Raw genomic sequence first — 27,226 nt, 5'->3', positions numbered from 1 at the left:
TGCTGGCTAAACTCCATCAACACACCACACCCTGCACATCCACAGGAAAGAGTCCAGCGGAGCTGCGTTGGGGTAGAAGACTCATCACAAAACTGGACAGACTTCACCCCAACAGAGTAGCAGCTGAAACAGAGCAACCCAAATCCCTCAGAGAATTCAACATCAGAGAACCTATCTGGGCAAGGAACTATGAGTTTGGACATGTGTGGGTGCCGGGGGAAGTGATTCATAGAACGGGGCCATTATCATTCATAGTAAGGGTGGAGGGGGGGCGTCAATGGAGGAGACATGTAGACCAAGTAAGGAGAAGAGCTCCTGAGAACACACCAGACAGCACCACACAGCTGGAGGGCCCAGATTTCAAACACCCTGACCAATCAGATAATCCAGACCAGATACAGAAGCTAGCAGTGGGGACACTGATCTGTGGACCATAGGGCCCACACAGACACAGCAACAGCAGGACCAGGGGAATACTCAGGCACATAGACAACTCAGACGGGGAAACAACACTACACAGGACTCAGGGGGGACACTGAGGCGGTCAGGCCGGGAACACAAACCCCCAAGCTACTTCTCAGATTATGTGCAGTCTTGAGGGGAACATATAGTAAGTAGTAGTTATACATTATAGATTAAGGTGGGGGGAAACACAAGTGGATCTGTTCTTATGGGGGAAGGGGTGTAATGTATGTGACTGACATACAGGATAACAACTACAGGAGGCGCTGTGCTGGACAGCTCCGGTAGGGAGCCGCGTTCGGCAGGAAAACCTCGCAAGCCCATTGGTTGCCAGCCTGGTGGGAAAACCAGGTTTGAATCCATTGGCTAGCGCTCACCTGGACAGGTACAAAAGGACCAAAGTAACCTCCTTTCCCCAGTCTGCCATTTCCAATAAAGACCAATTGTAACCTTCATGCGTGTAGTGTTTCTGCTCCAAACTTAACACTTCCCACTTTTAAAAATTATGGAGAACCCCAAAAGAACCTCTGTGAGCATGGTTATATTTATTGATATTTATTATATTAAACATTAAAATGGACACATTCAGAGAAATTTGCATTGTGTAAAATCAATGATATTAAATCATAAGTTATTAACATAAATAAAACCATACATCCTGTATTTTTAAACAAATAAGTTTGTTATAAACTTCTGCAGCAAACCTTCTGCAGCGAGTAACCATCCGATCCATTTCCCCTCTTCCGAACGGAAAGGTTTAACGCTAAAAGGTCAAATCTCTCGCCCCAGACTCAACTTCCTCACAAACGCCATTGCAGAGGCTGGAATAGAGCAGTCTCTCCGTTTCCAAAGAAAGCTACAGTATTTCTATTTCCCGATCATACCTGCAGACTCTTACTCTCTTTTACCGGTATTTAGCAAAAAGCTCGAACGGAAAAGCGACTCTCGACTTAGGAATGGCCGAGCCAAAAAAAGCCAGCAGCCCCAGGAGATTCCGGAGGGAAGCTCTCATTCCGACGAGGGTTCATTTAACAAGCTGTAAATTCGCTCCTGTCTCGAGTGATCCCAGCAACGCCTTTCGGGAGGGGTGGGGGGCAGGTGATCCGGAGGCATTGGATCTCTGAACGTGGATGGATGGTTGAGTGAGCTTCATTACCTTCTTTTCCAAAGAGAGAGAAAAAGTGGGTTTAGGATTTGGGAACTTTTTTAAACGAACCCAATGCATCGCAACTGATGGTTCTCTAGCTCAGTGGTCTGCAACCTTAATGAAAGTGGGGCACCACGTGACTGGACTTTATTTTACAACTCTTTATGTAGCAGTTTTGAGCACAATCATTAAGCAAACACAGCGGTTAAGTGAACACCGTGGTTGTTAAGCGAATCCATTGTGCACTATGGGCTGCTATTTGCCAGAAGCCAGAAGTAAATGCTGGTTCCTGGCAGAAACAGTATAAATTGTGGTCAAATGACCAGAGGGTGCTGCAAATGCTGATAAATGACTGATCATAAGCAATTAGTCATGAGATGAGGACTACTGGTATAATAAGGATACACAAAGGACTAGAGACTGACATTAGAATAATTGCCACAAAACAATCTTTTGCAAATGATCACAGTGTTACGCACTGAGAGATGTATGATTTAGATAAAGTTCACTGAGTTGATCTTGGCTTTACTTCAAACAGCTAAGCAGCGTTAGGCCTGATGACTATTTGATGAGAAATTTCCAGGCATTCCTAGGAGGTAGCATCTGTAATGATGCTATGGTGATAAGTAAATACCCATAGGGAAAAAATACACAGTAGAATTATTCTGATCTGATGAATTGGCATTCTTTAATTGTCATACTTCACTTTATAATATTGAATCAAAGGTTATTGGAGAAGGCAATCATTTGCAAATAATTTTCTTTAAGAATTATAGCTGACCATTTTCTATCTATTAAAGCAGAAACCACTCTTAGCCTGATTTTGATTGCTGACCTCTTAATTGCCATAAATCAAATAGTGAAGTTTTGTTCCAATATTGTTGGAATTTCATAATGATGCTTCTTTAAATGAAAGTTTTCTAGTTTCCTTTATGTTTTGTGTGTGTGTTTGTGAGTGTGCACACGTGCGGGCACCTTCAAATCAGTTTCTGATTTTTAATGACTATCTGGGCTAGTCCCTGCATTATTTGGGGAGGTTTTTCAGAAGTGGTTTGCCATTGCCTTCTTCCTAGGGCTGAAATAGCATCTGGCCCAAAATCATCCGGCTGGCTTTGTGCCTAAGGTGGGACTGGGACTCCCAGTCTCCCACTTTCCAGCCTAATGCCTTATGAACTAAGCCAAACTAGTTGTTCTTCACATGCAATAAAATCTGATTTGGGAAAATCATGCTGTAGTTTTAGCTGCCTGGACAACTTTATCTCCTGATTTTCTTCTAAATGCCAACATTTTGGCAAAGCTTTCTTTGTCCAACATGTGCAGTCTAGTTTTAAAAAGTGAAACCAACTTTCAGTAATGATAGAATACAAACTGATGGTTTTGAGACTCTTTCAGAAAAAATGAATTTATCAGTGGCCTTCTTAAATACAGTGAAAATTTCTGGAACATGTTTCTGAACCAAATATAGAGAGCTTTGTATTTTTGTTAATTGGATTAAAACATATTATTCTAATCCTTCAACCAAGATAATTTACTCACCAATTAAGATGTCTCATGGAACTTATAAAGGAAATCCTTAATTTCCTCTTACATTTAATATGGTCATAGAGAGCCAGTTTGGTCTAGAGACTCTAGGAGTTAACATTGGAATACTAGTTCAGTCTTAGGCATGAAAGCCAGCTGGGTGACTCTCACTCCCTCTGTCAGCGCAACCCACCTCACAGGGTTTTTGTTGTGGGGAAAAGAGGGTGAAAAAAAGTATTAGGTATGTTCTTGAGTTAATTATAAAAATATTAAAGGCAGAATATGTATAAACAAATAAAGGTTCGTTACAGCAGTGTTTATCAACGTTAAATTATATTTAATTCAATATTGACTGTTTTTGTCTGATCAGACTATCAAAGCCCCCTTGAGCATAAACAAGGTTGAGCTGATCATAGTTTGTTACTGTATGCCAAAAGTCTTATTCACTATTCTAAATGCTTCATATTTATTTAATTGATTCTTGGTTATTATTAGGCTACTCAGATAATTAGTTACGTAAATTTCTTCTAGTGTTCTATCTATGCAAATCTAAAAACTGGGGCTTTACTTGGTGTTTTAAATTGCTTTTATTTCAAATTGTCTCAGATTCATTTAAATGTAAATTAAGGGTTAAAATCTAGTGAGATTTTGGAAAAAGCTAAAAGTTGTAAAATAAATCTTTTATACGGAGAGATGTATAGATTTGGAGGAGTCCCCATATTGATTTATTGATTAATTATGTACCATCAATTTAATGGAAGGACAAACCATTAAATTTTCTATATCTTAATTATAGCTAGAATACCATAACAGTAATTTTTTATCTTTACAGCTTTTATTTTTTCTGACTCTATTTCTCTAAAGAATCCAAGCAATTAAGTCTAAAACCCAGTATGGACGCAATTAGAAATATATTGTATGACCTCTCTTGAATAATGTCAGAATTTAATCAAAATTGTTCTGTATTTCCTATATTAAAGTTTGCAAAGAATATTTGGAGGACAGATGTACAATTTTAACCATTATCAATTTATCAATATACTAAATTTCCTTTCGGACAATTCCATTCTGAAAATTGAAGGGGGAGTTTGGAAGGAATTCATAGGGTATTGATACTTCAGCCTTTCTCATCTGGGATTCTTCAGACCCAGAGATTCTGCAATAGATTGTGACAGAAAAAAAAAAATGTAAATCTGATTTTTAAAAAACTTTGCACATTGTACTATGCTATTGCTCACCCTGACGGACATTTTTAAGTGTTGTGACTTAGGTGCTAGCCTGTTGCTATGCTGGAGTTGTACATCTTGTAAAAAATGTATTATCTAGGTTAGAAATTAACTCTATTGTGATGTTTTTTGTGATCATTATGCAAGGGTTCCTCAAGATTTGAAATTTATTATAAGGATTCCTCCAGAATAAAATGGTTGAGAAAGGTTCCTGTAGATCATGGTTTTTCAACCTTGGCAACTTTAAAGTATGTAGACTTTAACTCCCAGAATTCCCCAGCCAGCTTGCTCAATCAAGTTTTTTAAACTATTTAGATTATTGCAAAAGGAATTTGGACGTGAAATAACAGGACAGTCAACCAAAACATCTTTTCATTTTACAATTAGATACATAAGCAGCATCTAAAATTCTTGGATAATTCTCAGAACCGATGTTTTTCTTTCATATGGGTTCCTCATGGGTGTAAATCCAAAAGAGTTTATTTCCTTGTTCCTTGTTTTATGTATAATGGGAGGAGAGGACAAAAGTGTAGGCAAGAAGGTTAGGGTATAAAAGCATTCTCCAATGCATTTTCTCGACACATGAATCAAAGTGTTTTGAGCACTTTGCTTAGCATCAGTAACTTTTTTTCCAAGCCTTGCCATCCACAGTCTTCAAGCCAATAAGATGAATGTCTTCTGTAAGTACCTTTTTGCCTAAGACACACTAACTGAATTATGGCTTGAAGGAAATGTATTATTTATTATATTATGACTCGAAGGACAGTTGGGCGAATGTTTAGACTGGATTAGACATTTTTTATTAATGGTTTATCACATAGTCAGATGTTCAGACTGTATTTGGCATTTTTGTCCACTTATCAAGTCCTTCCCAAAGACCTGGGATAGGCAGATGTGGATGTTTTATAGAGTTATTGTCACAGGATGTAAGCTGTTCCCTGTAAAGCTGCCTTTCGCAATTGACTGATGGTGAATTTGTCAATTATTATTATTATTATTATTATTATTTGTTCACCATAATGTGAAGTCACAGATGTATTATTATTATTCCATGATTAGATTTCAAGATTTCATAACCTTTCATCATTTAAAATTAGTTGCCATCTATGGTGAAGGGATTTTATTATGCTTAAGATTGATGTTAGTAATATTGATATTAGTAGTGATACTTTGTAATCATGTTTGTTTATGTGCAAGCAGCTTTGTAAGTGCTTTATATTGGGAAATTAGTTATATGAAAAGAGCATGGTATGGGGAGGGGGGAAAGGACTTATGGTGGAGCCTGGGTGGAGCCTAGGAATTATTTTTCTGTACCTTTTGTTTCCTAGTACCAAGACCAGATCTCTTTGTTCTGGAAAGGTATAAAAGGTGGAAGACATCTTTCCTGGTTGTTGCCTTCATCTCTGTACCAGCCACAAAGAGAGATGTAGCCACCCAACACTATTTTGATCAAAATATAAGTTGTTTGCTTGCTGAAACCTCGGCTCAGGAGTTTCTTTTGGCTCTTTTAAATTCCTGAGTAATGCTGGGGCAATTGTGAGGCTAAGTGTAAAACCTTACAAGGGAATTATTATCAATCATTGTAATATAAATGACTGCTTGTACTTGTGGTGAGGATACAGAAGAAGAGAAACTGCGTAATCCAGTATAATTAAATCTTGCTGAAATTAATTACTGAAAGCCAATTTTGATCAAGTGGTCAAATTCAAATTAATGAGATGGGTGATAGCCAATTTGCCTTGATACATTTTTAATATTTGTAGTAAATGAGAAGAGCATACTAAAAATTAGTAAGTTAAACTTGTCACAAAGCAAGTTCATAAAAGGTACATACGTCCTGACTTAACCACCATTTGCTCAGTAACTGTTTGAAATGATGAAGGTGATGAATAAAGGGAGTTATGACCCATGCTGCCTAGAACTACGTAGAACTGAGGAGAAATTTCCTGAGAGAACATTTAATCAGTGGAACGACTTGCCCCTAAAAGTTGTGGGTGCTCCAACACTGAAGGTTTCTAAGAAGAGGTTAAGCAACCACTTGATTGAAATGTTATAGGGTTTCCTGCTTGAACAGAGAGTTGGACTAGAAGATCTCCAAGGTCCCTTCGCACTCTGTTATTCTGCCCAGAATTACAGTCTTGTAGCAACCCTGCAACCATATGTTAAAAATTCGGGCCATTGAAGGTAGGCAGTGTAGAGCGGAGGCAATTATGCCATACTCCATAAGCCTTTGAAAACTATGTGATTGCCCCAACTGCCCAGTACTCCCCAAGATCTGCTAGGCATTGCTTACCTCCAGGCAGTTTTCTCCTGCTCTTGAGATGCCCATGCAGTCTATCTGATGCTTTAGAAGACTTTCAAAGTCCTGTTGGAATTGGCTCCAAGGCAGGTTTGGGAAAGAAGGCTTGGTGGAACCAGGAGCTGCATTGGATGGGCCATGTGGGCCTCTCAACAGCAGGAGAAAAACACCGGAAGGTAAACTATGCACGGCAGATTCTTGGGAGTGATGGGTGATGGGGCCAATCGCACTATTCCTCAAGGGTCAGATGCCTTGGAGAACAATGTGAGCTGGCATTTCTGAGTGGCAATGGTGATGCTAGGACTAGTGTTGGGGCCTGGCTACTGGCAGCAGCCTAAGACTGTAGCAGGCCCTAAAGCCAAGGACCTTTTTGCTTGGTGGCCTAAATAGGAGAAACATAGGCAAGATATGTGGAATTGGGCAGCGCTCCTTAGAGGCAATGGCAGTGCTGGGGCTGAAACTGAGGTGATGGCAGCTGAGTGAGACAGCTGAAGACCCCAGGCCCCTACTTCAGGCCTAGGCCCAGTGCTTCCACCAACAACAACCGCACTGCAGAGCCAGGCTGGGGCAGCTGAAGCTTTGTACCACACGGCAGCACTTCTCCAGTTCATGCATGGTCTGCGCTGGGCCTCCCAGAGACTGGCCCATCCTCTGAGGCACCCTGCGCAACCACTTGCATGCTCACTTACAAATGCTAGGAATGAGATTATTATTATTTTTTATAATATTTTATTGGTTTTCCAGTTTTACATTTAAGTATTTAAAAAGCAACGTGGGCGGGGTTAAACAATAATTCAATAACAAAATCTTTAGCACAAATCTCAGGTTACATCATCAAACATTTCTTCTCTTTTTCCCTTAATATTTACTATCTCATATTCAAGCTAGCACATTTCTAATTATATCAACTCAATGATAACATCGTTTTTATATTTATCAATACATTTTTAGCTGATACATATTTTAATTAATCTTCGTAAAACAATCCATGTCCTGTTGTTAATTTTTAATTTCTCACCAATATTCCAATCAACCTTTAATATCCATAATTTCCAAACTTTGGGTAACCAGGTTTTCCCTTTCTCACTTCATAGGAAACTGTAATATCCAAAATACACATTTTACCTTTTTAAATGTAATCTTGTTCCATTTCCTAAAATTTTTCTATTTCTCACCTTATTAAATCTTCTACTTAATAATAAAATATCCCCTTTTAATAGATCAAAACCATTATATATATTGCCTGGGTTAGTCAATAAATCGAACATATTCCTGATAGTTAATTTTCATTTCCCTTTTAAATCTAATTTTTCAATATTAAACAAATCAAATCCTTATTTTCCACTAATTTTCAACTATTTTGAATCTAATAACCCAAATTCCCCTTGTCTCAGCATCTCCTTTTAACCCTCTAACCGACAATATAAAGTCCCCTCTAATAAATCAAAACCCCAATTTTCAACCTTATTCCACCTTTCTTCCTTTGCCAACTAGGCTTCCACATCAACGCTTTTAGATCATCAAATAAATCTCCCTCCATTTTTATATGTGTTATTTGAATCAAAGAAGACCATTTAATTGCCAGTTTTCTGGAAGTACTGGCCCATTTGTATTTATTAAATTGTCGCCCTGTGATTCCAGTCCCCCATATTTGCTCTGGTATATTTGTCTTTAATTCAATCTGTTCTTCTTCTTTCTGAAATTTCTTCTGGTTTGTATAGAAAGTCATTTCCATTTTCAATATTGTCACTTCCTTGTCTGGATTATCCATCAGCTATACGTATTGGTCAATTGAGTCCTCTGTCTTAATATTTAGCTGTTCCCCTTCTTCTGCTGTCTTCCACATTGTTGATTCTTTAGTTGCAATCAAAATTTGGCTTTGTGCACCTAAGCTGGTGTCTTGGTCTTTTATTTTAAGTCTCATTTTGTCACAAGCTGCAAGTATGGTTTCGTGTATTGCTTTTAGCATGGAGAGGATTTTTTGCTGGTCTTCATCCATCTCTTTTGAGTATTTGTAAACAGTTTTTCTAGTAGAAGTTGTTTGTTAAACATAAATCAGTAAGGGTTTACATTCACAGTTTAGGTAGGCCAGTTTGACTACCCAGCTGTTCTCTTACAGTTGGATAGTGCCAAGGTCAGGACAGTCTTATCTAGGTCTGGGCTGTGAGCCAAGTCTCTTTTCTAGCGCTTTTCCCTACTTTCTTCAGTTTAAGCCTAAACTTTGCAATGAGAAGCTCATGGTCTGAGCCACAGTCAGCTCCTGGTCTTGTTTTTTACTCACTGTATAGAGCTTCTCCATCTTTGGCTGCAGAGCATATAGTCAGTATGATTTCTGTGTTTACCGTCTGGTGATGTCCATGTGTAGAGCCGTCTCTCAGGTTGTTGGAAAAGAGTGTTTGCTATGACCATGGTATTCTCTCGACAAAATTCTATCAGCCTGTGCCCTGCTTCATTTTGTACTCCAAGGCCAAACATGCCTGTTATTCCGGTTATCTTTTGGCTTCCTACTTTAGCATTCCAATCCCCCATGATCCCCCAGTCTCTTTTTAGGAAATAACAAATTGCCATACCAAGCTTCACCACAAGATGTCACTGGTACCATTTAAGGTTTTTTAAATCCCAAACTTTTGGGGGTTCTTTTCCAATTTTATTTCTTTTTTGCAGATAATAACAAGAATTTCCAGTAAGAATAGGACATTTTAGGGTCCCCAAGTTTCAGAGGCATATAAATCCAATTAGATTAAAATTGTTCTTTTTGATGCTTAATTCCCCTGGGGAGACAGATGACTCTATTCTTGGAGGGTGGGGTAGAAATTCCCTTCCCTCTCTCCTCACAGGGGGATAGTACTTCAAGGAGCTTTTACAAGAAAGTACTTAGGGTAGAAAGAAGATAAAATCTCACCCACTTTCAGTGTGCTTGTAGTAAGTATGACTTTAGCTGTCAGCAGCTAAGTGACGGGCCATATTGCTATGGCTGACCTTTTTCCCATCGGTTTGAAGAACTGCTCAGGATCAAGCAGAAGGGCTGTGGCCCTTCTGCAATCAAGCAGGAGTCCTCTCCTTGCTTGTTGCCCCTACAGGGCAACTTCTAACCCTTTTCAGGGTCCCCCAGCAGGAGAAAACCGGACTCTGGAGACGGAGCTCGCCTCTATGCATCCGCCAATGCCACGATGGCAAACCAGAAGTCCAGGAATGTGATTATTGAGCAAAGCAGTCACCTGGGTGTCTCACTTAATGACCGCAACAACTCACAACTGCAGTTCCAATCTCAGTTCTGGTTGTAAATTGAGGACTATCAGTAAACAATTAGAAAGCCAATGACCAATTAAGCAAGCATTCTTTGATGAACATCAACTGAACAAGGGAGTCTTTAAAAGTAAAATAGCTTAGCAACCTGTTCACAAATTACGTTTCAGACAATTAAATCAAAGTTTTAGAGTACTGCTTCAAGCTGAGCTAGAAAAACAATAAACAAAGAAAACATTTAATCATCTGCACAATGTTGTACCAGCTGTTTTCGGATTCTCTTTCCCTCGTTTCCACTTTTATGCTAAAGAATCAAACCAGTCTTGCAGGAAGTCTCTTAATGCCCCCACAGTGTTAAAGTTCTGTTTATAGGGTAAATACAGCTTAAAGGATGTTATTTATTTATTTTTATTCATTCATAGTCCTTTGAGGTCACTCATAGCCATTGGCATATCCATCCTCCAGTTTGGCCATGTATCTATTCCAGGATTTCTCAAGCTTGGCAACTTTAAGAAGTGTGGACTTCAAGTTCCCAGAATTCCCCAGCCAACATGGAGTTCTGTGGTTGAAGTCCACAGATCTTAAAGTTGCTAAGGTTAAGAAACTGGTTTATTCTGTTAAATAGATTATTCAGTGAAAGACAGCATGGCCTAAAACATCCACTAAGCTTCATAACTGGATGGCTATTAACCTCTAAGGGACAGCCACTTAAGTGTGAATTCTGCTTTTTTATTTCTTTTCTCTTTCCTTTTTTTTCCTCATCCTCATCCTCATCCTTTTGCCTATTCTTTGTGGCCAAAATCTGGAACCAAGCTATCCCTGCAAATCCTTTTCAAATACTGAATTGCAGTAAGATCTTATTTTAAATGGGATTTTTAAAGGGTTGTTTATTTATCAAATTTGCCTTCCTGTAGGTTGAATCTCCAATTCTATTAATTTTTATTTATGAATGTAGAAACTGGTTCAGTAAGGCAATTCTAATTGTTATACAAAAGCAACTCTTGCAGTCAATGCAACAAAAGGGCAATAAGCTATTAATAAATATGACATAGAATTACAATTAAGCATTACTTAATTAATATAATCCCAGAAGCTGAACAGACTTCAAATTCTAAAGATCTTTATCTTTTAGTTACATTCTGAGAATGTTTCTGTGCTTTGTTGAGGAACACTTTAACCAGACATGGGTGTTTTCCATGGGTGCCCACTGCCCTTGGCTTTAGCATGTGTATCCCATATGAGTTAATTTCATCATTAGAGTCAACAATCAGGAAAAGAATTTAGACAGCAGAACATAAGGAAACAGGGTGGGGAATACAGTTTTGGAATGACAGACTATAAGAATTCTAAGATGAAAAAAAACAGAAGTCATAAATATTCTTTAAAGAATATTTGAAGTAACTTCCCCGGGTCTGACATATTCCAGGTGCCTCTAATGAATTTTTTTAAAGAAAGCAGTTGGGTTAATTGACATCAGCAGCAAGACAGAATAGTCATCATTTCAGTTCACAGTCAGGTCACAAGTGGGAGCCTGCAGCGATTTTCCGGCAAAGTTCAAAATGTTCTTTACGTTTGTAGTCAAATGCCATCTAACTTTGCTTATAAAGGGAGTATATGACTGAAGAAGCTACTTGGATAAGCAGCGAAATGTTTCAAACCAAAAAGAAAAGAAATCCAGTTGTCGTGACTCAACTTCCAAATTTAAAAAGTGAGGATTTTTTAAAAAAAAAATGCAGTAAGCATTCATCTCATGGAGGAGAAGAGATGGGATAATTCCCAGAACAACCATGGAGAAGAAATATTGTTATTTTTTAACTTGGAAAATTTTGATAGAATTGCCATGAACACAGAAAGAAACATTTCCAAGGAAACAGTGTGCATTCCACATTGGGGATGCTTTGGGTCCACATTTGGAGCAATCAACAGGCCTAGAAAGCTGCACCTCTATTTGTGATCTCAAGCTGCATGTAGCAGACCTTTAAGAATCACATTAAGAGTGTGCTGCTTTAATGATGCAATTTATTAAAGCAGAGCCTTCTTCTTTACACCCATCAATAGGCTGAGAAAGTAAAGTATGATTTAAGCAACAGCCGAGCATATTTTAAGCCCGGAACTAGACAGAGGAGCCCTTTGGGATGCATGTATGTATATATGAAATGAATAATCTCATCCAGATAAAGGTCAGCTTTCCAACTATAGCATGTTGACCAAAGGCACTAAAGATCCTCATATCCAATGCTCGGTGCCCTGAGCAATTCTCCGGGTAGAAAATGACCCTGTCTCCAATCCTTTAGGGGGAGGGGTACTCAGGAACTCTGAGGGGTTTATCGTTGCTACATCCCAGCATCCCAAATCAATGCCCCTCATTCAGCAATATTTGAAAGGCCATTGGTTCTCTTCTTCTATTTTAGATACTGAGTCAGCAGCTTCTAATGGCATTCTTATTGCATTGCCTCACCTTTCCATACCAGGCCAAGCCTAGCAGTACATTTGTCCCTGTGTTTGTGTATTATGTCATAGCAGGAATAAGGATATCACCAGGTACTCATCATAATGGATAGATATTATCAGCCTCTGTGAACCTTCAAAAAAAGGGATTTGATTTCACCCCTTGGAATGGAGACTCCAGTAGGCCATAATCTTATAGGCTTTCAAAAAGGAAGACAAAACCTGGCTCTTTCAACAACAACAACAACAACAAAACAACAACAACTTTATTGTCACTTTGAATGTACACCAATCGGCATACATCAAAATGAAATTTCATTGCATATAGCTCTCAAAGGGTCACCAACTCCGATATACGCTCCTTGTTCGTGGCCAATTCAAGTTACAGATCTTCCATTTCAGTCTTTAGGGAGAGAATGAGGGCAAACAGGACAGATGGAAACAGAGCTCCATGTGGATTAGCCCTCAAATTAGTTTGTATTCCTGCATGAAAACCTTGCCTCCTTTTCTTTTTCTGATCCTGTCTCTTTCACCTTTTTCTTAAAGAGACCTTGATTCTTGTCACACCCCAGACTTTTGGGTCAGGATGAGCAGAATTTCCAATTTACAGGAGCTATATAGGTGGTCCTCAACTTACAAATGAAACTGAGCTAGCAAATTTGGTCATAAGTCATGACAGTCATAAAATAGGTCACCACATGACCGCACCTAATTTTTAAGGGGTTTTTTGCAGGAGCCGTTAAGCAAATGCCATGGTCATTAAGCAAACCCATTGTTTGCTATCAGGTGTTTTTTCCCCAGAAACTGGAAATAAATGCAAGTTTCCAGAAAAAAATGTAAAGCAGAGTCATGTGACTATGTGGCAGTACATGCAAGCTGGTTGCCGAATGCCCAAAATGTGGGCATCTGGATGTTAGAACTTTGAATCCAAGTCATAAATCCCTTTTTCAGGGTCTATCATAACTTTGACAAGGACTATCTAGGACGCTGAGCTTGTCGATCGGAAGGTCGGCAGTTTGGCGGGTCGAATCCCGAGTGCCGCGTAACAGAGTGAGCGCCTGTTACTCGTCCCAGCTTCTGCCCACCTAGCAGTTCGAAAGCATGTAAAAATGCAAGTAGAAAAATAGGGACCACTATGGTGGGAAGGTAACAGCGTTCCGTGCGCCTTTGGCGTCTAGTCATGCCGGCCACATGACCACGGAGACGTCCTCGGACAAGCGCTGGCTCTTCGGCTTTGAAACGAAGATGAGCACCGGCCCCTAGAGTTGGAAACGACTAGCACGCACGTGCGGGGGAACCTTTACCTTACCTTTTACCTTATCTGTAATATATTTCAATTCTAATCAACATGTAATTGCTTCATTAGCTTTTGATGTTGTGTGTTGTTTCTTTTTTGTTTGCTGCTTGATACTTTTTGTACATCTCCCAGAGTCTCAGCTCTGTCTGATATGACAGCTATGCATTTTAGTGCTGTAAATAAATGAGATCTGAGGAATCACATCAAATCCAGATGCCTTTGAATCTTTTCTGAGAGATGTCAGCAAGTGTTCAGGGTAAGGAAAATTTTGGTGAATGGCTCAATGAAAATACCAGCCCAAGTGAACTGCATGTAAGGAATTTGTTAGGAAAGGAATTGAAAATACAACTGCCTGTATAATAATGCCTTTGGCTAGATCTATGAAGGAAAAAAATGGCATATCATGTGCAGGTTTGGCTACCAACCCTTTCAAAGGGTAGCATAGAGGTAGAAAATTGTGTACAAAATTAGAGTTCCGGTCCTGCACGGTAGCAACTGGTCGCATACCCTCGCGGCTAACTCCTTCCAAGTAGCAACCCCTTTCACACTGATGCCAAGAAAAGAAGATGGATGTTGAAATCAAAAGGAGTTAAGCTTGGGTTGAAGAGGACTTATTTGTGATGAGGTCCTTTGTGTGACCAGAGAAGCAGAAGGAATGACTCTGTGTCCATTTTTGCTCATTTTATAGCAGTTTAGATGTAGCATAGGAGACCTCAGGAACTCTGGTTAGAAGGTGGTTCAATGACACATATAAAAGAATGAAACAAATGAACAGAACCAGAGGCAAAAAATCCAGAATAAAAAAAACAGGAAAATGCCATCCTTACACATATTCCATTTTTGTATGTGTTTTATCCAGTTATGTTCTCACTGCTGTTCTTGGCTGTCTTGGGAAGCTGTGCAGATGACAGAAGCCCCCTAGAGGAATGTTTCCGAGAAAGTGACTATGAAGAATTTGTGGAGATCGCCAAAAATGGTCTGAAAAAGACATCAAACCCACAACATGTTGTGGTTGTAGGTGCAGGAATGTCTGGGCTTAGTGCAGCCTATGTTCTTGCAGGGGCTGGACATAAGGTAAGCCACTGATTTTTGTCTATCAACAATTTGCTTCGACAACAACAGCATCATTTAGCAAAAAGTCAAGTTGGCATCTACAACCATGCAATTGAAGCCCCATCCTTTTTATGTCCATCAGGATGCAAATAGAAAAGGACAGATTTTGACTGTACATTCATAGATGCCATCTTGATGTTTTTGGCTGCCAGTCCCATTGATGAGCACCTCAATGGAGAGAATATGTAGTTGACATTGAATAGGCTCAGCAAGGCTTGGCATTTTCTCCCTCCATTCCATTCTTGTAGCTAGCAGAATTTCTAACCCTTGCCTTCACAGATACTTCCTTGGGGTACAGGTTCCTAGGAATCTGACAGCAAAAAGCAGATCCTCACTTAAGTAGTAAGATGGTGATTGATAATTGCCTCCTGCCTCCTGCCACCTGCCTCCTTTGCTCATAGCTCGGCCGATGCCATGGTGGAAGCCTGGGAAAAGGCAGCCACAGAAGCACTCAACCGAGTTGTACCCATGCAGCCCCTGACCCGGTGCAGATCCCAGTGGGCTCCATGGTTTTCTATGGAGCTCCGGGAGATGAAACGTCGGAGACGGGGCCTAGAGAGCTGTTGGAGATCCAGCCGATCCGAATCCGACCGATCGCGACTAAGGTCCTTTACAAGGTCTTATCTCGTGGCGCTGAGGAGGGCAAGGTCTAATTACTTTGCTACCCTTATCGCGTCCACAGATAATCGCCCGACCGCCCTGTTTAGGGTGACCCGCTCCCTCCTTAATCTAGAGGTGAAGGAGGATCCCTTACAGGGTCATGCCGAGGAATTTAGCCAACATCTGCTGGACAAAATCGCTCGGATCCGGACCAGTCTGGATTCCGATTGGGCAGAATCTGACGATGAGAACATGGACAGTCTTGTTGATGTTATCTGGGAAGAGTTCGATCCTGTGACTCTGGACGAGGTAGACAAGATCATGAGGAAGCTGAGCTCCTCTACATCCTTATTGGACCCGTGCCCCTCCTGGCTGGTTTATGCGGCTCGGGATGGGACACGAGGCTGGATCCATGCAGTGATAACTGCTTCATTGAAAGAGGGCAGTTTCCCCGCAGCCTTGAAAGAAGCGGTGGTGAGACCACTCCTCAAAAAGCCTTCCCTGGACCCAGCTGTTTTAAACAACTTTCGCCCGGTCTCCAACCTTCGCTTTCTTGCGAAGGTTGTTGAGAGCGTAGTGGCGCATCAGCTTCCTCTGTTCCTTGAAGATACTGATTATCTAGACCCGTACCAATCCGGTTTCAGGCCCGGACACAGCACGGAGACGGCATTGGTCGCTCTGATGAATGATCTCTGGCGAGCTCGGGACAGGGGTTATTCCTCTGTCCTGGTCCTATTAGACCTCTCTGCGGCTTTTGATACCATCGACCATGGTATCTTACTGCGGCGTCTCAGGAGATTGGGAGTGGGAGGCACTGTTCTTCAGTGGTTCTCCTCCTACCTTATGGAACGTTCACAGTGGGTGTTGGCGGGTGGGCAGAGATCGACCCCGAGACCTCTCATTTATGGAGTTCCTCAGGGGTCGGTCCTCTCACCTCTCCTGTTTAACATCTATATGAAGCCGCTAGGTGAGATCATCCATGGTTTTGGAGTGGGATATCATCAGTATGCTGATGACACCCAGCTTTTCATCTCGACCCCAAACCACACCAGTGATGCCCTCGACGTGATGTCCCATTGCCTGGAAGCGGTCCGGGTCTGGATGGGGAGGAACAGGCTTCAACTCAACCCGGACAAGACTGAATGGCTGTACATACCGGCATGTCAGGAAATTCAGATTATTCCATCTCTTAATATTGGGGGCAAGTTATTACCCCCCGTAGATAAGGCTCGCAATCTGGGTGTCCTCTTAGATTCACAGCTCTCCTTAGAAGATCATATAGGAGCTGTGACTAGAGGGACCTTCGCCCAGGTTCATCTGGTGCGCCAGTTGCGACCCTATCTGGACCTGGATGCCTTGCGTACAGTCACCCATGCACTTGTGACCTCTCGTCTAGACTACTGCAATGCTCTTTACATGGGGCTGCCCTTGAGAACCACTCGGAAGCTTCAGCTGGTACAGAGTGCAGCTGCACGAGTTCTTTTGGGGGTCTCCCAATACTCCCATATTACACCTCTGCTCCGTGAGCTGCACTGGCTTCCAGTTGCCTTCCGAGTGAAATTCAAGGTGCTGGTGATGACATACAAAGCCCTACATGGCATGGGTCCGGATTACCTACGGGAGCACCTACTGCCGGTGTCAACGTCCCTCCGTCCTGTACGTTCCCACAGAGAGGGCCTCCTCAGGGTACCACCGGTCAGAGAATGTCGGCTGGTGACCCCCAGGGGGAGAGCATTCTCGGTGGGTGCACCAATCCTTTGGAACCGCTTACCAGCTGAACTCCAGATGGCCCCCGACCTCCGCTCCTTCCGGCGTGATCTAAAAACTTATCTATTCGAACAAGCCGGCCTGGCCTGATGGATTTGGGTTTTAAAATTATTTAACTAATGTATTCTTATTTTATTGCCCTGTACACCGCCCTGAGTCCTTCAGGAGAAGGGCGGTATATAAATCAAATAAATAAATAAATAAATAAATAAATAAATAAATAAATAAATAAATAAAGTGCCATCTGTTTATTGGTGACCCCTCATCCCAAAGAGAGATGATCTTAAATAAGAGAGGAGATCCCCTGGGCATCACATATTGATAGCCAAGTCAAGTGTGGGTTCAAAAGCAGTCATCTCCATTTTTAGTTTTCTCCTATTTATGCTCCAAGTGTCTTCACTTGCTTCATCTGGGAAACCAAAGTGTTGCTTGACCTTAGAAACTAGAGAGTGATTGGAGTGGCAATCCTATCCATTGCCCTGCAATCTTCAGGAATTCACAAGGTGCAAGATTGTCAGGAAAATTCCCAAGCATCCTCTGGAAACCATGTGGATCTGTTGGACACTGAAATGGCCATAAACCAGGGGTCTTCAAACTTGGCCCTTTTATGACTTGTGAACTTCAACTCTCAGAATTCCTCAGCTAGCATACCTGGCTGAGGAATTCTAGGAGTTGAAGTCCACAAGTCATAAAAGGGTCAATGTGCTGGACCAATATGTAACAATTTGGACAGAGCTTATGCTTAATAACTGTTAGTGTATTTAACATTTATAGGGTTAATACAGCATCCTTAGCAGCATTGTATGTAAGAACATGTAGCATTTACAGGGTTAAATACTATTTCCTCAAGAGATGGCTTATAGGAATTGTAGTATAGCTGTTTAGTGAATACCATGCTTACCTAGTTAAGTGGGTGCAGCTTCATAGTTTATGGCAGGACTTCCTGGCTTTGTCTTTGTATTATCTCTCTGGATGAACCCTAGCTATGAGGCTGGGTGATAACAAGCTCTGTTTGAACATGTAACCTTGCACAGGATGGGAAGGTTCATCATTCTTTTACTTAATGAGATGGATCCAGATTATGAGCTTACATTCCAGAAGAACCTTTGCTGTAACTGATAGTTATTGACATAAGGATGCCTGTGAATAAAGTAATTTGTTTATGCCATCCATTTGAGTTTATTCTGGCTGTCTCATGTGGAACCAGCAATCCCATCTGCTTGACACAGAACAGCCAAGTTTGAAGACATAGACCATTTGAATGGGACATACTACCTAGCAGAGATCCAGAATACTAAGGATAATACATTTTGTCCAGAAAGTGATCTGAGCATAGCTAAAGTGTAGAATCTGATGGCTGATTTTGAGGTGTTAGCATAGAACTTTTTTGTGGCTGCAGTGGTCCATCTTGATGTGGCCTATGAACTTCACAGGAGGGAGAAACTCAGTTTGTATTGCACAGTGATTGCAACGGTCATCATGCTGTTTAGAATACTTTTCAATAAATAAAGAAAATGTTACTAAACCAAGTTTAAATTGATTAAAACAAAGAAGACAAAGCAAAGAAAAAGTCCTGATTGCAAAGAATAGATCTCCTTAGATTCTAAGACATATTCAGGTGGGACATCTGAAGTTCAAATGCTATTTCAAACAAAATATTCACTGCACCAAAAAAAATGGTGGGAAGCAAATAAATGGGATAGAACTTCCAATAATTGTCAAGCATAACAAATTTCAACATTGCAGTTCCGCTATTTGAACTGTTGGGACTCTATTGGGGGAAGGTGCCTCAAGGAACACTAATGAGAAAGGTCTCTTGAGTGTCAGAAGGGAAAGATGACAAATGTTGAGAAGAGCAGTTACCATAGAAAAATGTCAACTTGTGGTAAGGAACCTTAGGGAAGGGAATAGTGCACATAACCATAAAATACTGACACCTCAAAGCCAATGCTATGAAGTCTCCCCAAAATAAGTCACAAAGCAGCTGAGCAGAGAAGTTTTAATAAAAAACCATTGTCAAAATGAGGCAGTGGCTTTCCTATTTGCCTTCAGGTGACAGTTCTTGAAGCCAGTGAACGTGCGGGAGGACGAGTGCAGACTTATCGAAATTACAAAGAAGGCTGGTATGCCAATCTCGGGCCCATGCGTATACCTGAGAAACACAGGTGAGATGTGAGATGATCATGTTTACTTATCTCTTCTCCTTGCATACTAAGACTGGAGGGTCGTGGAGGTATGTCCCGTAACAACATTGCTATTTTAGACTCTGGGAATGTCAGCCAGCATTAAATTCCACATATTTGTAAGGGTGGTTCAGTAGCTATTTAAAACTTGGCAGCAGAGCTCAGAGCAATTTATACTAAATGAACAGGACAAACGTGATAAGAAATGGAATGGAATATTGCTCCTGGAGCATTCACAGGGTTGGTTAAGCTAATTTCCTTTAGAAGTAAGAGGACAAATTAGGTGGAAACATCTAGCTTGGCTTTCAAAAAAGCTAAGCAGGCCCAATGTGATATTGTTTAGTGCTTGGATGGGAGACTACTAGGAAATCCCAAGACTGTAGTCTCCACTGAGAAGTCAAAAAAAGTGGCCTAGAAGGACAAATAACTGGGAATAAAATAAGTTTAATTTGGATTGGAATCATTCTCTTTGACCTTATCTTTCATCCATGTGAGAAAAATAAGCCCGAATCATTTTGGTACAACAATGGTTTGTAAGAGTTTATCAAGCAATTTGAGAATTGTTGCTGTTTTTCTGTGCTGGTTTTTTCTCTCTTCTCAATTGGTAGCTCTCTTTTTTTATGGAGGGGAAAAGCTGTGTTGAAACTGGAAGTTCTGGCTAAATGTGTACAGTTTTTCTTTCTATATGGAAAGCAAAGTGAGATAGTGATGCTCCAGAAATGATGACAGAATAATTATTTGACCTTCACATTTGCACCTTAATTCTCTCAATAATCAGATTCAATCTTCTGCACAGAACTATACATCATTCTATTTTTTCTTTCTTTCACTGTTTTCTCCTTTCCTCTCCCCAGGATTATCCGGGAATATATCAGAAAGTTTGGTCTGGAATTGAACGAATTTGTTCAAGAAACTGAGAATGGCTGGTATTTTATCAAAAACATCAGGAAGAGAGTATGGGAAGTCAAGAAAGACCCTGGCCTCTTGAAATATCCCGTGAAGCCTTCAGAAGAAGGCAAAAGCGCTGGGCAGCTTTATCGAGAATCCCTCAGAAAGGTTCAGATAAGTCCTAAAATTTATTTTTAATCAGGAAATTTACGCTATGGCTTGTTTCAAGCAGTGAATCATGTAGACAGAAGGTTCCAAACACACTCTCCAAAACAAGTTTATAATCCAGAGCTGTCCTCAGGGTATGGTCAAAAAAGTCAAGGTGGAGGCCATAATAGGCCATAATAGGCCCTGCCTGTTTTTTAATGTCCAGGGAGGGTTCCCATCTTGACAAAATGATAATTGTTGAATTCTTGATTTCTTTCCTGCAAGTGTTTTGTTATCAGCTTGGGTAGCCTGATCAAAGCAAGGGGAGGGTGGAGTTTCTTGGCTCATTATAGATGGTAGTTAGGCCTATCAATCATGGTTGGGATGTGGTTTTTTTCCTTGATAGTTCCTTGAATAGGTTATTGTTTCTTCTTTGCTAAAGTTTATCTGGTCCTGTTTCGATTTCTCTAGGTTCATTAGTAGGAACGAATTATTCTGGGCTATTTATTTCACTTAAAATGCATAAACTAAAGTCAAGGAAGGAATAGTCCATAATCTTGCTTTTGGCCCAGCTCCTCTCTCTCAACCCATTCCATTTCACAAGGTTGTTGTGGGAAAATAGGAGTGAGCATTAAATACATTAAACATATTCTATTTGTCATCTTTGCAATTCATCAATAATTAACAAAGCATGTTTTATTGTGTCATTCAAAGTTCTATAAATAATTCAAAGTTATGCTCTAGTAGCTAATTTTCATTCCCTTAAAAATCTAGATCCTAAATATAAAATCAGTTTATATCTTTTAACAGTTCCCCTTGGCCCATTAAAAGAAAATTTAAACTTTATTATTACAAATCTCAACATTTACAAACAAAACACCCATTTTTTAAATCTAACACTAGCTTTCTTCTTGTGCCAGGCAAGCTTCCATATCATTGCCTTTAACTTCTCAAATGTGTCTCCCTTTCAAACGTTGTTTGAATCCAGGGAGACCATCCAGTTATCACTTTTTCAAAGAGAGTGACCCCTTTATAGTCATTAAATTTTCGTTCTAGTAAATCAAATCTCCATGTTTGGTATAGTACAGTTGTCATTAATTCAGTCTGGTCTTCTCCTTTCAGTTCCATCTGGCTTAGGTAAGAGGTCATGTCTGGTGTTGTAGTTATTGTTTGGTTGGTTAAAGTCTTAATGTACTGTATTTGAAGGCCTTTGGCATCCTACATCTTAGTATTGCTTTCTTCAGCTTCTGTTGTTTGTTGAATTGTAAGCTTTATACTGTAGTTGAAATCAAAGTTTGGGCATCAAGGCTCTCAGTAGATTGTACTTGTTGTTCTTTAGAGTCCCCTATTTTGTTGTTGATTTCCTCATCCTCTGTTAGTTTTTGGGTTGTCAGTTCGTCAATTGAAGTCAGAGTCTCATTAGGTGAGTTTATGCTGTCAGATTTGTCTTTAAGTCTGGCTTTTATTTCTGCAGTCATTGCCAAAATTATTTCAAGTACGACTTTATAGTCAAGTGGTGGAATATATTCTTCCATTTTTTTTAGTATTTACAGATAGGCCTTTAATGGAGGCTATTTTAATAAAAGTCAGTAAATGTCCACCCCCACTATTCCTAAAGGTTATTTTCAGTGCCAGATTTTCCCAATTCTTATCTTTAAAGATAATGTCAAGGACAAATCTGTTACAGCCAGATCTCAGAGTAAAAAAAGGTTTACTTGCTATACCAGGTTTTTGCCAGAAGATGTCCTCAATAGCATGTAAAATCCTTTTCCAGACAAATATAAGGCTTTTATCCAATTAATCCATTTTTAGCAGTAAATAGGGTAGTAGGTCCCCGCAGAAATAAGCAATAAAAACTTTTTAGTGGCCCAAAAATTCCAGAAGTACAAATAAGGTTGCTTAGTTATTTAGCTTAGTCATTTGATTTCTTTTGAGGCATTAAGGTTTTAATTCCCCAAGTAGGCAGTCGCTGATCTTTCAAGAAGGGGGGAGAAAATTTTCAGGAAACTCCCACAGGAAAGTAATTATGGAAGTAAGAAAGGTAAGGTCTCACCCAAATCCTCCAAATTGCTTTGTTGTGCTTGACAGTGATTTTGGCTTTCGGCAGGGAACGGCTTAGTGATCAGCCATCTCTTCTTCTTCGGGCCAGAGGAGCTGCTCTGGATCAAACGGAGGGCTTCCACCCTTGTGCGATCGCAGGGAAAGCCTCCTTACAGTGGTCACCCCTCCAGGGTGACTTTTGACCCTTTTCAGAGTTCTCCAAGGAAGAAAGACCGGACAGCAGGGAGAGGCTTCTTCTTGCACGTCCGCCAGTGCCGCATGCGCAAACCGGAAGCCTCTACTCTGTCAATATTGATTCTGCATTTGTCCTTTTTATGTTTGTCTTTTTTCTTTTGTTTGATGTAATACCTTTTTAACGACAAAAACTTGCTTTTCCTTTCCTCTATGTCTCCTTTATCTTTTCCAAATCATTCTCAGATTGTAGAAGAATTAAAAAGGACTAACTGCAGCTACATACTAAATAAATACGACACCTACACAATGAAGGTATTTGGATTGTGCCTTGAAACCATGTCTCCAAACAGTACAGTTTGTGGCGGGGTGGGGTGGAGTAATCTTTAAGGTATATTAGGATATTATTAGGTAAGGAAGGCCTGGAGGAATGTTGTCCATAGGGTCACGATGGGTCGGACACGACTTCGCAGCTAACAACAACAACAACAAGGGTATTATTAGAATATGAGACAAATTACTTACTGAACCATCTGAGAGTTTCAAATGCTAAAATGAGCTGTGATCAAAAGAGCAAGATGGCAGTCAATGACAATGGTGTCATTGAAGATCCACCTGCTTTTATGAAGTTTTTATTTGCACATGCAACACAGTAAAACACAGGTTGGAGGGGTCTCCTTGTCATTCAGGATTCATGGCAATTGACTGTGTCCCCCCACCCACCCAAAGCCATGCAATGGCCTTCTTAAAAAGTATCCGGACCTCACTCGCATAACAGTCAGAGATACTGCCAGTTTGGCCAATTTTAACTTAGTTCTTCAAGTGGTGAGTAAGAACTTGACTCTCCCCAAATCAATCTGAATACTAATTGAACTGATTACAACATGCTTGCCATAAAGCCTGACTGTTGATGACAAATATAGGGAAGCACAACAAAAAATTCATTAAGGGCATCACAGAAAGTACCAAATTTTCTTCTCAGGACATACAGTTTGCACTACATGCTTAACTTGGTCCTCTTTTGTGCTCATGATGATTTAACTCTAAGCTGGCTAACAAGCATTCTGTCTGGACTGAGACACTTGGACTGCAGCTTGTAAAGGATTTGGTCTAATGGAGAGGGTGGCCATATTATATTTAATAAACGAGATGGAATGCAATTAGTTCAAACAGCAAGCTACCATGTTGTCTGACTGGACAACTCCCCTTCTGCTTTGCCCTCCCAAATTCTGGGTCAGAATTGCCAATCCCTTTCTTTCCTGTGGTTAGATCTTAATAAGCATGTACACTTTTATAAGTGTATCATTAAATTAAATGTATATGTGCAAAGTTAAAGCATTGAAATGCAGGCATATTCATGGATGCACAACGACAAACTTTAAAATATAGAATCCCTTCCTATTGTAACCTTGCTTGACACTTCCCCAGACATTGCTCGTATCATCTCAAGCTTTATCCCATTTATTGAACATCATGTAGAAATAGTCCTCAACTTACAACTGTTCGCTTAGTGACCGTTCAAAGTTACAACAGCAGTGAAAAAAGTGATTCATGACTATTTTTCACACTTATGACCGTAGCATCTTTGTGGTCATGTGATGAAAATTAAGGCACATGGTAACTGACTCATATTTATGATCTTTACAATTCATAAAATGGGGCAAAACTCACTTAACAATGGACTTGCTTAGCAACAGAAAATTTGGGTTCAGTTGTGGTTGTCAGTTGAGGACTACCTGTATATTGCTTTCAACAAAATGGAAGTTATTTAAAAGACAGATTTTTCCCCTGGAGGTCATTAAGTGGAACAATAACAGAAGGATTCTGCTTTGTGCTTAAACCCCTAACTCAACACTTCCTCAGAATTAGAAGAATTTGTCCTATTTGCAGCCCACCAGTTACAATCTGAAATCAAACTCCTTGCTTTGAAAGGATGTTCTTGGACAATATATTGGAGACAAATTTCAGAATTTCTCTTCCCAAAACAGGAGTATCTAATTAAAGAAGGAAATCTGAGTCGTGGAGCTGTCGATATGATTGGAGACTTACTGAATCAAGATTCTGGCTATTATGTGTCTTTTATTGAGAGCCTGAAACATGATGATATCTTCACTTATGAAAAAAGGTAAGCAAACCTGTATCACTTGGATTAAATGATTTCCTCATCATTTTCCCATTTTACAGATGAAATCCCTTCTTTATCCATTAAAGAGGGCAGGCTCATGAAACAGTCAAATCCTCACCTCACTGGTGTGGGAATGCACACAAACCCTTAACTCTTTGCTGCCAACTAAAGTCCTGGCGGCAGCTAGGAAATCTGGCATGGCTAGGTTGGGTATCTGTTAACCCAAACCCCAAGCTGGCAATTGAAAACAACTCTAACATAATATTGCAGTTGCAAGAAATGCCACTTATCAATAATGGTAACATTATCGCTAGATATTAATTTTTATATCAGTTAGAAATGGCATATGAAGAAGATTCTCATTTGTGCGGACTTGTTCTCTGTGTAACATCTCCTCTGCTTTAATTAAACCATTAGATTAACAGTTGCTACATATTCTTTCTGAAGCATCCTTTAAAAAAAAACCTTGGAACTAACGTTCTGGACTATAAAGATACCATTTCATGTTAAACCATTCTACAAGGGACAAAGCACATTACCCTTTGTATTTCACAGTTAATTCTAAAAAAGTATCAGAATTCACACAGTCAGTTTCTGTATCAAGGCTTGTATAGCGTTTGCTTATCCAAGCTATGCACAGCTAAATAGGAACTAAGATGTTCATTTCACCTCAGGTATAAATGTCCCTTTTTATATTCTCCCTCATCTCAGATTTACGTAGTCCTATTTGACAGATCTTTCTGAGTAGACAGCTTGAGATAATGCCATCTTCTCTTTCAAACGTAAAATACTTTTACATAAAATATATTAAAAATGTAATCTAAGTATTAAACAAAAGCATTATGGTAGTAATATCTTTTGTTCAATGGCCCTTCCTGATGAGATCCCTGATATGGTATCACTAGATATTGTAACATTGTAAGCCGCCCAGAGGCACCTCATGGTGAAATGGGCGGCAAAAAAACTTGATAAGCAAACGCAATAAATAATAGAGAGCGAAGTCAAAATAAGAATAAAGAATGTTGTTTGCTTTCTATCAAATCTGCTGCCAACTTCTTTCCAGAACTGTTTTCATTTCATCGTCTTGTGACAAAATGTCTTTTTATTCACTAATATCATTGTCCAATTTTAGCAGAGCAGGTTTTTACTTCATCTGTCCCATTTGGTCTTCCAGATTTGATGAAATCGTTGGTGGAATGGATCAGTTGCCTATATCCATGTATCGAGCCATTGAGGAAAGTGTACGTTTCAATGCCCGAGTAATCAAGATACAGCAGAATGCCGAGAAAGTCATAGTGACATATGAAACTGCAGCAAAGACCTTGTCATATGTGACAGCTGATTATGTCATTGTGTGCACTACTTCAAGGGCCGCCCGTCGCATCAATTTTAAACCACCCCTTCTGCCAAACAAAGCGCATGCTTTGAGGTCTGTCCACTACAGAAGTGGCACCAAGATCTTCCTCACTTGCACTAAGAAATTTTGGGAGGATGATGGCATTCATGGTGGGAAGTCCACAACTGATCTTCCATCCCGATTCATCTACTACCCTAACGGGAACGTTACTGGTGGAGTTGGGGTTATTATAGCCTATGTCATTGGTGATGATGCCAATTTCTTTGAAGCTCTTGAGTTCAAGGACTGTGCTGATATTGTCATTAATGACCTTTCATTAATCCATAACCTGACCAAGAAACAGATCCAGGAGTCCTGTTATCCCTCAGTGATTAAAAAATGGAGCCAGGATAAGTATGCTATGGGTGCTATAACCACCTTCACTCCCTACCAGTTTCAACATTTTAGTAAAGTGCTCACTACACCTGAAGGCAGAATCTTCTTTGCAGGGGAGCATACGGTCAAAGCTCATGGTTGGATAGACAGCACAATTAAGTCAGGGCTGTCAGCAGCAAGAGATGTGAATTCTGAACTTTAAGAAGGTGGTCAGCAACGTTTCAGACTAAAATTCCCAGAATACCAATTGGTAATTCTAGGAGCTCTAGTCCCAGGAGGTTGGAGCCAGAAGGAAGTGGGGGCAGTAAGTAGATTTGGCCTGGCTAAATTATCAAAAATGATCAATATCAGCCAAAACATGTCAAAATATATGAGAGCATTTTAGAGGAAACAAAAATAAACCACAGAATGAAAAGGATTACATTAGCATGCCACCCCAATTTGGAAAGGAAGTCCTCTCAAGACAATCTATATATATACTACTAAAACTCTCATTTCTGTAACATTTTACTGGGCAAAACAGTGCATCACAGGGCAAGACTTTTAGTAAAGTGCTCACTAAACGTGAAGACAGAATCTTCTTTGCAAGGGAGCATACAGCCATACCTCATGGTTGGATTGAGAGCACAATTAAGTCAGGGCTGAAAGCAGCAAAAGATGTGCTTCTGAGAACCCATCAGGAATCCACCTGAGCAATAACATGAATGTGTGACATAATTAGATTTGTGACCACCTTCTGCCTGCCCACAATTTCTTAGATCATATTGACCACGGAGACGTCCTCGGACAAGCG

General features: G+C 40.1%; 1 protein-coding gene across 1 annotated transcript; it reads left to right on the top strand.

Moving 5' to 3' along the window:
- The first annotated feature begins 4,893 nt into the window (after positions 1-4,893).
- Positions 4,894-26,974, top strand: LOC308663581 (L-amino-acid oxidase-like). The gene is made up of 7 exons (XM_081320127.1): positions 4,894-5,036; positions 14,506-14,720; positions 19,179-19,291; positions 20,164-20,365; positions 22,823-22,891; positions 24,565-24,701; positions 25,876-26,974. The coding sequence occupies exons 1-7, from the start codon at positions 5,024-5,026 to the stop codon at positions 26,633-26,635; spliced, it is 1,509 nt and encodes a 502-aa protein (XP_081176253.1). The 5' UTR covers positions 4,894-5,023; the 3' UTR covers positions 26,636-26,974.
- The last annotated feature ends 252 nt before the right edge of the window (positions 26,975-27,226 follow it).

Source organism: Vipera berus, assembly GCF_964194415.1.
Source record: "Vipera berus genome assembly, chromosome: 2".
NCBI lineage: Eukaryota > Metazoa > Chordata > Lepidosauria > Squamata > Viperidae > Vipera > Vipera berus.
The sequence above is the reverse complement of the archived record's forward strand: the minus strand, read 5'-3'. Positions and strand labels throughout refer to the sequence as shown.

What these genes read in the sequence shown, in the direction of transcription:
- LOC308663581 (XM_081320127.1), top strand. An exon ending in TTGCAGGGGCTGGACATAAG is followed by an intron (nt 14,721 to 19,178) that starts GTAAGCCACTGA and finishes ATTTGCCTTCAG; the next exon opens with GTGACAGTTCTTGAAGCCAG. An exon ending in CGTATACCTGAGAAACACAG is followed by an intron (nt 19,292 to 20,163) that starts GTGAGATGTGAG and finishes TCCTCTCCCCAG; the next exon opens with GATTATCCGGGAATATATCA.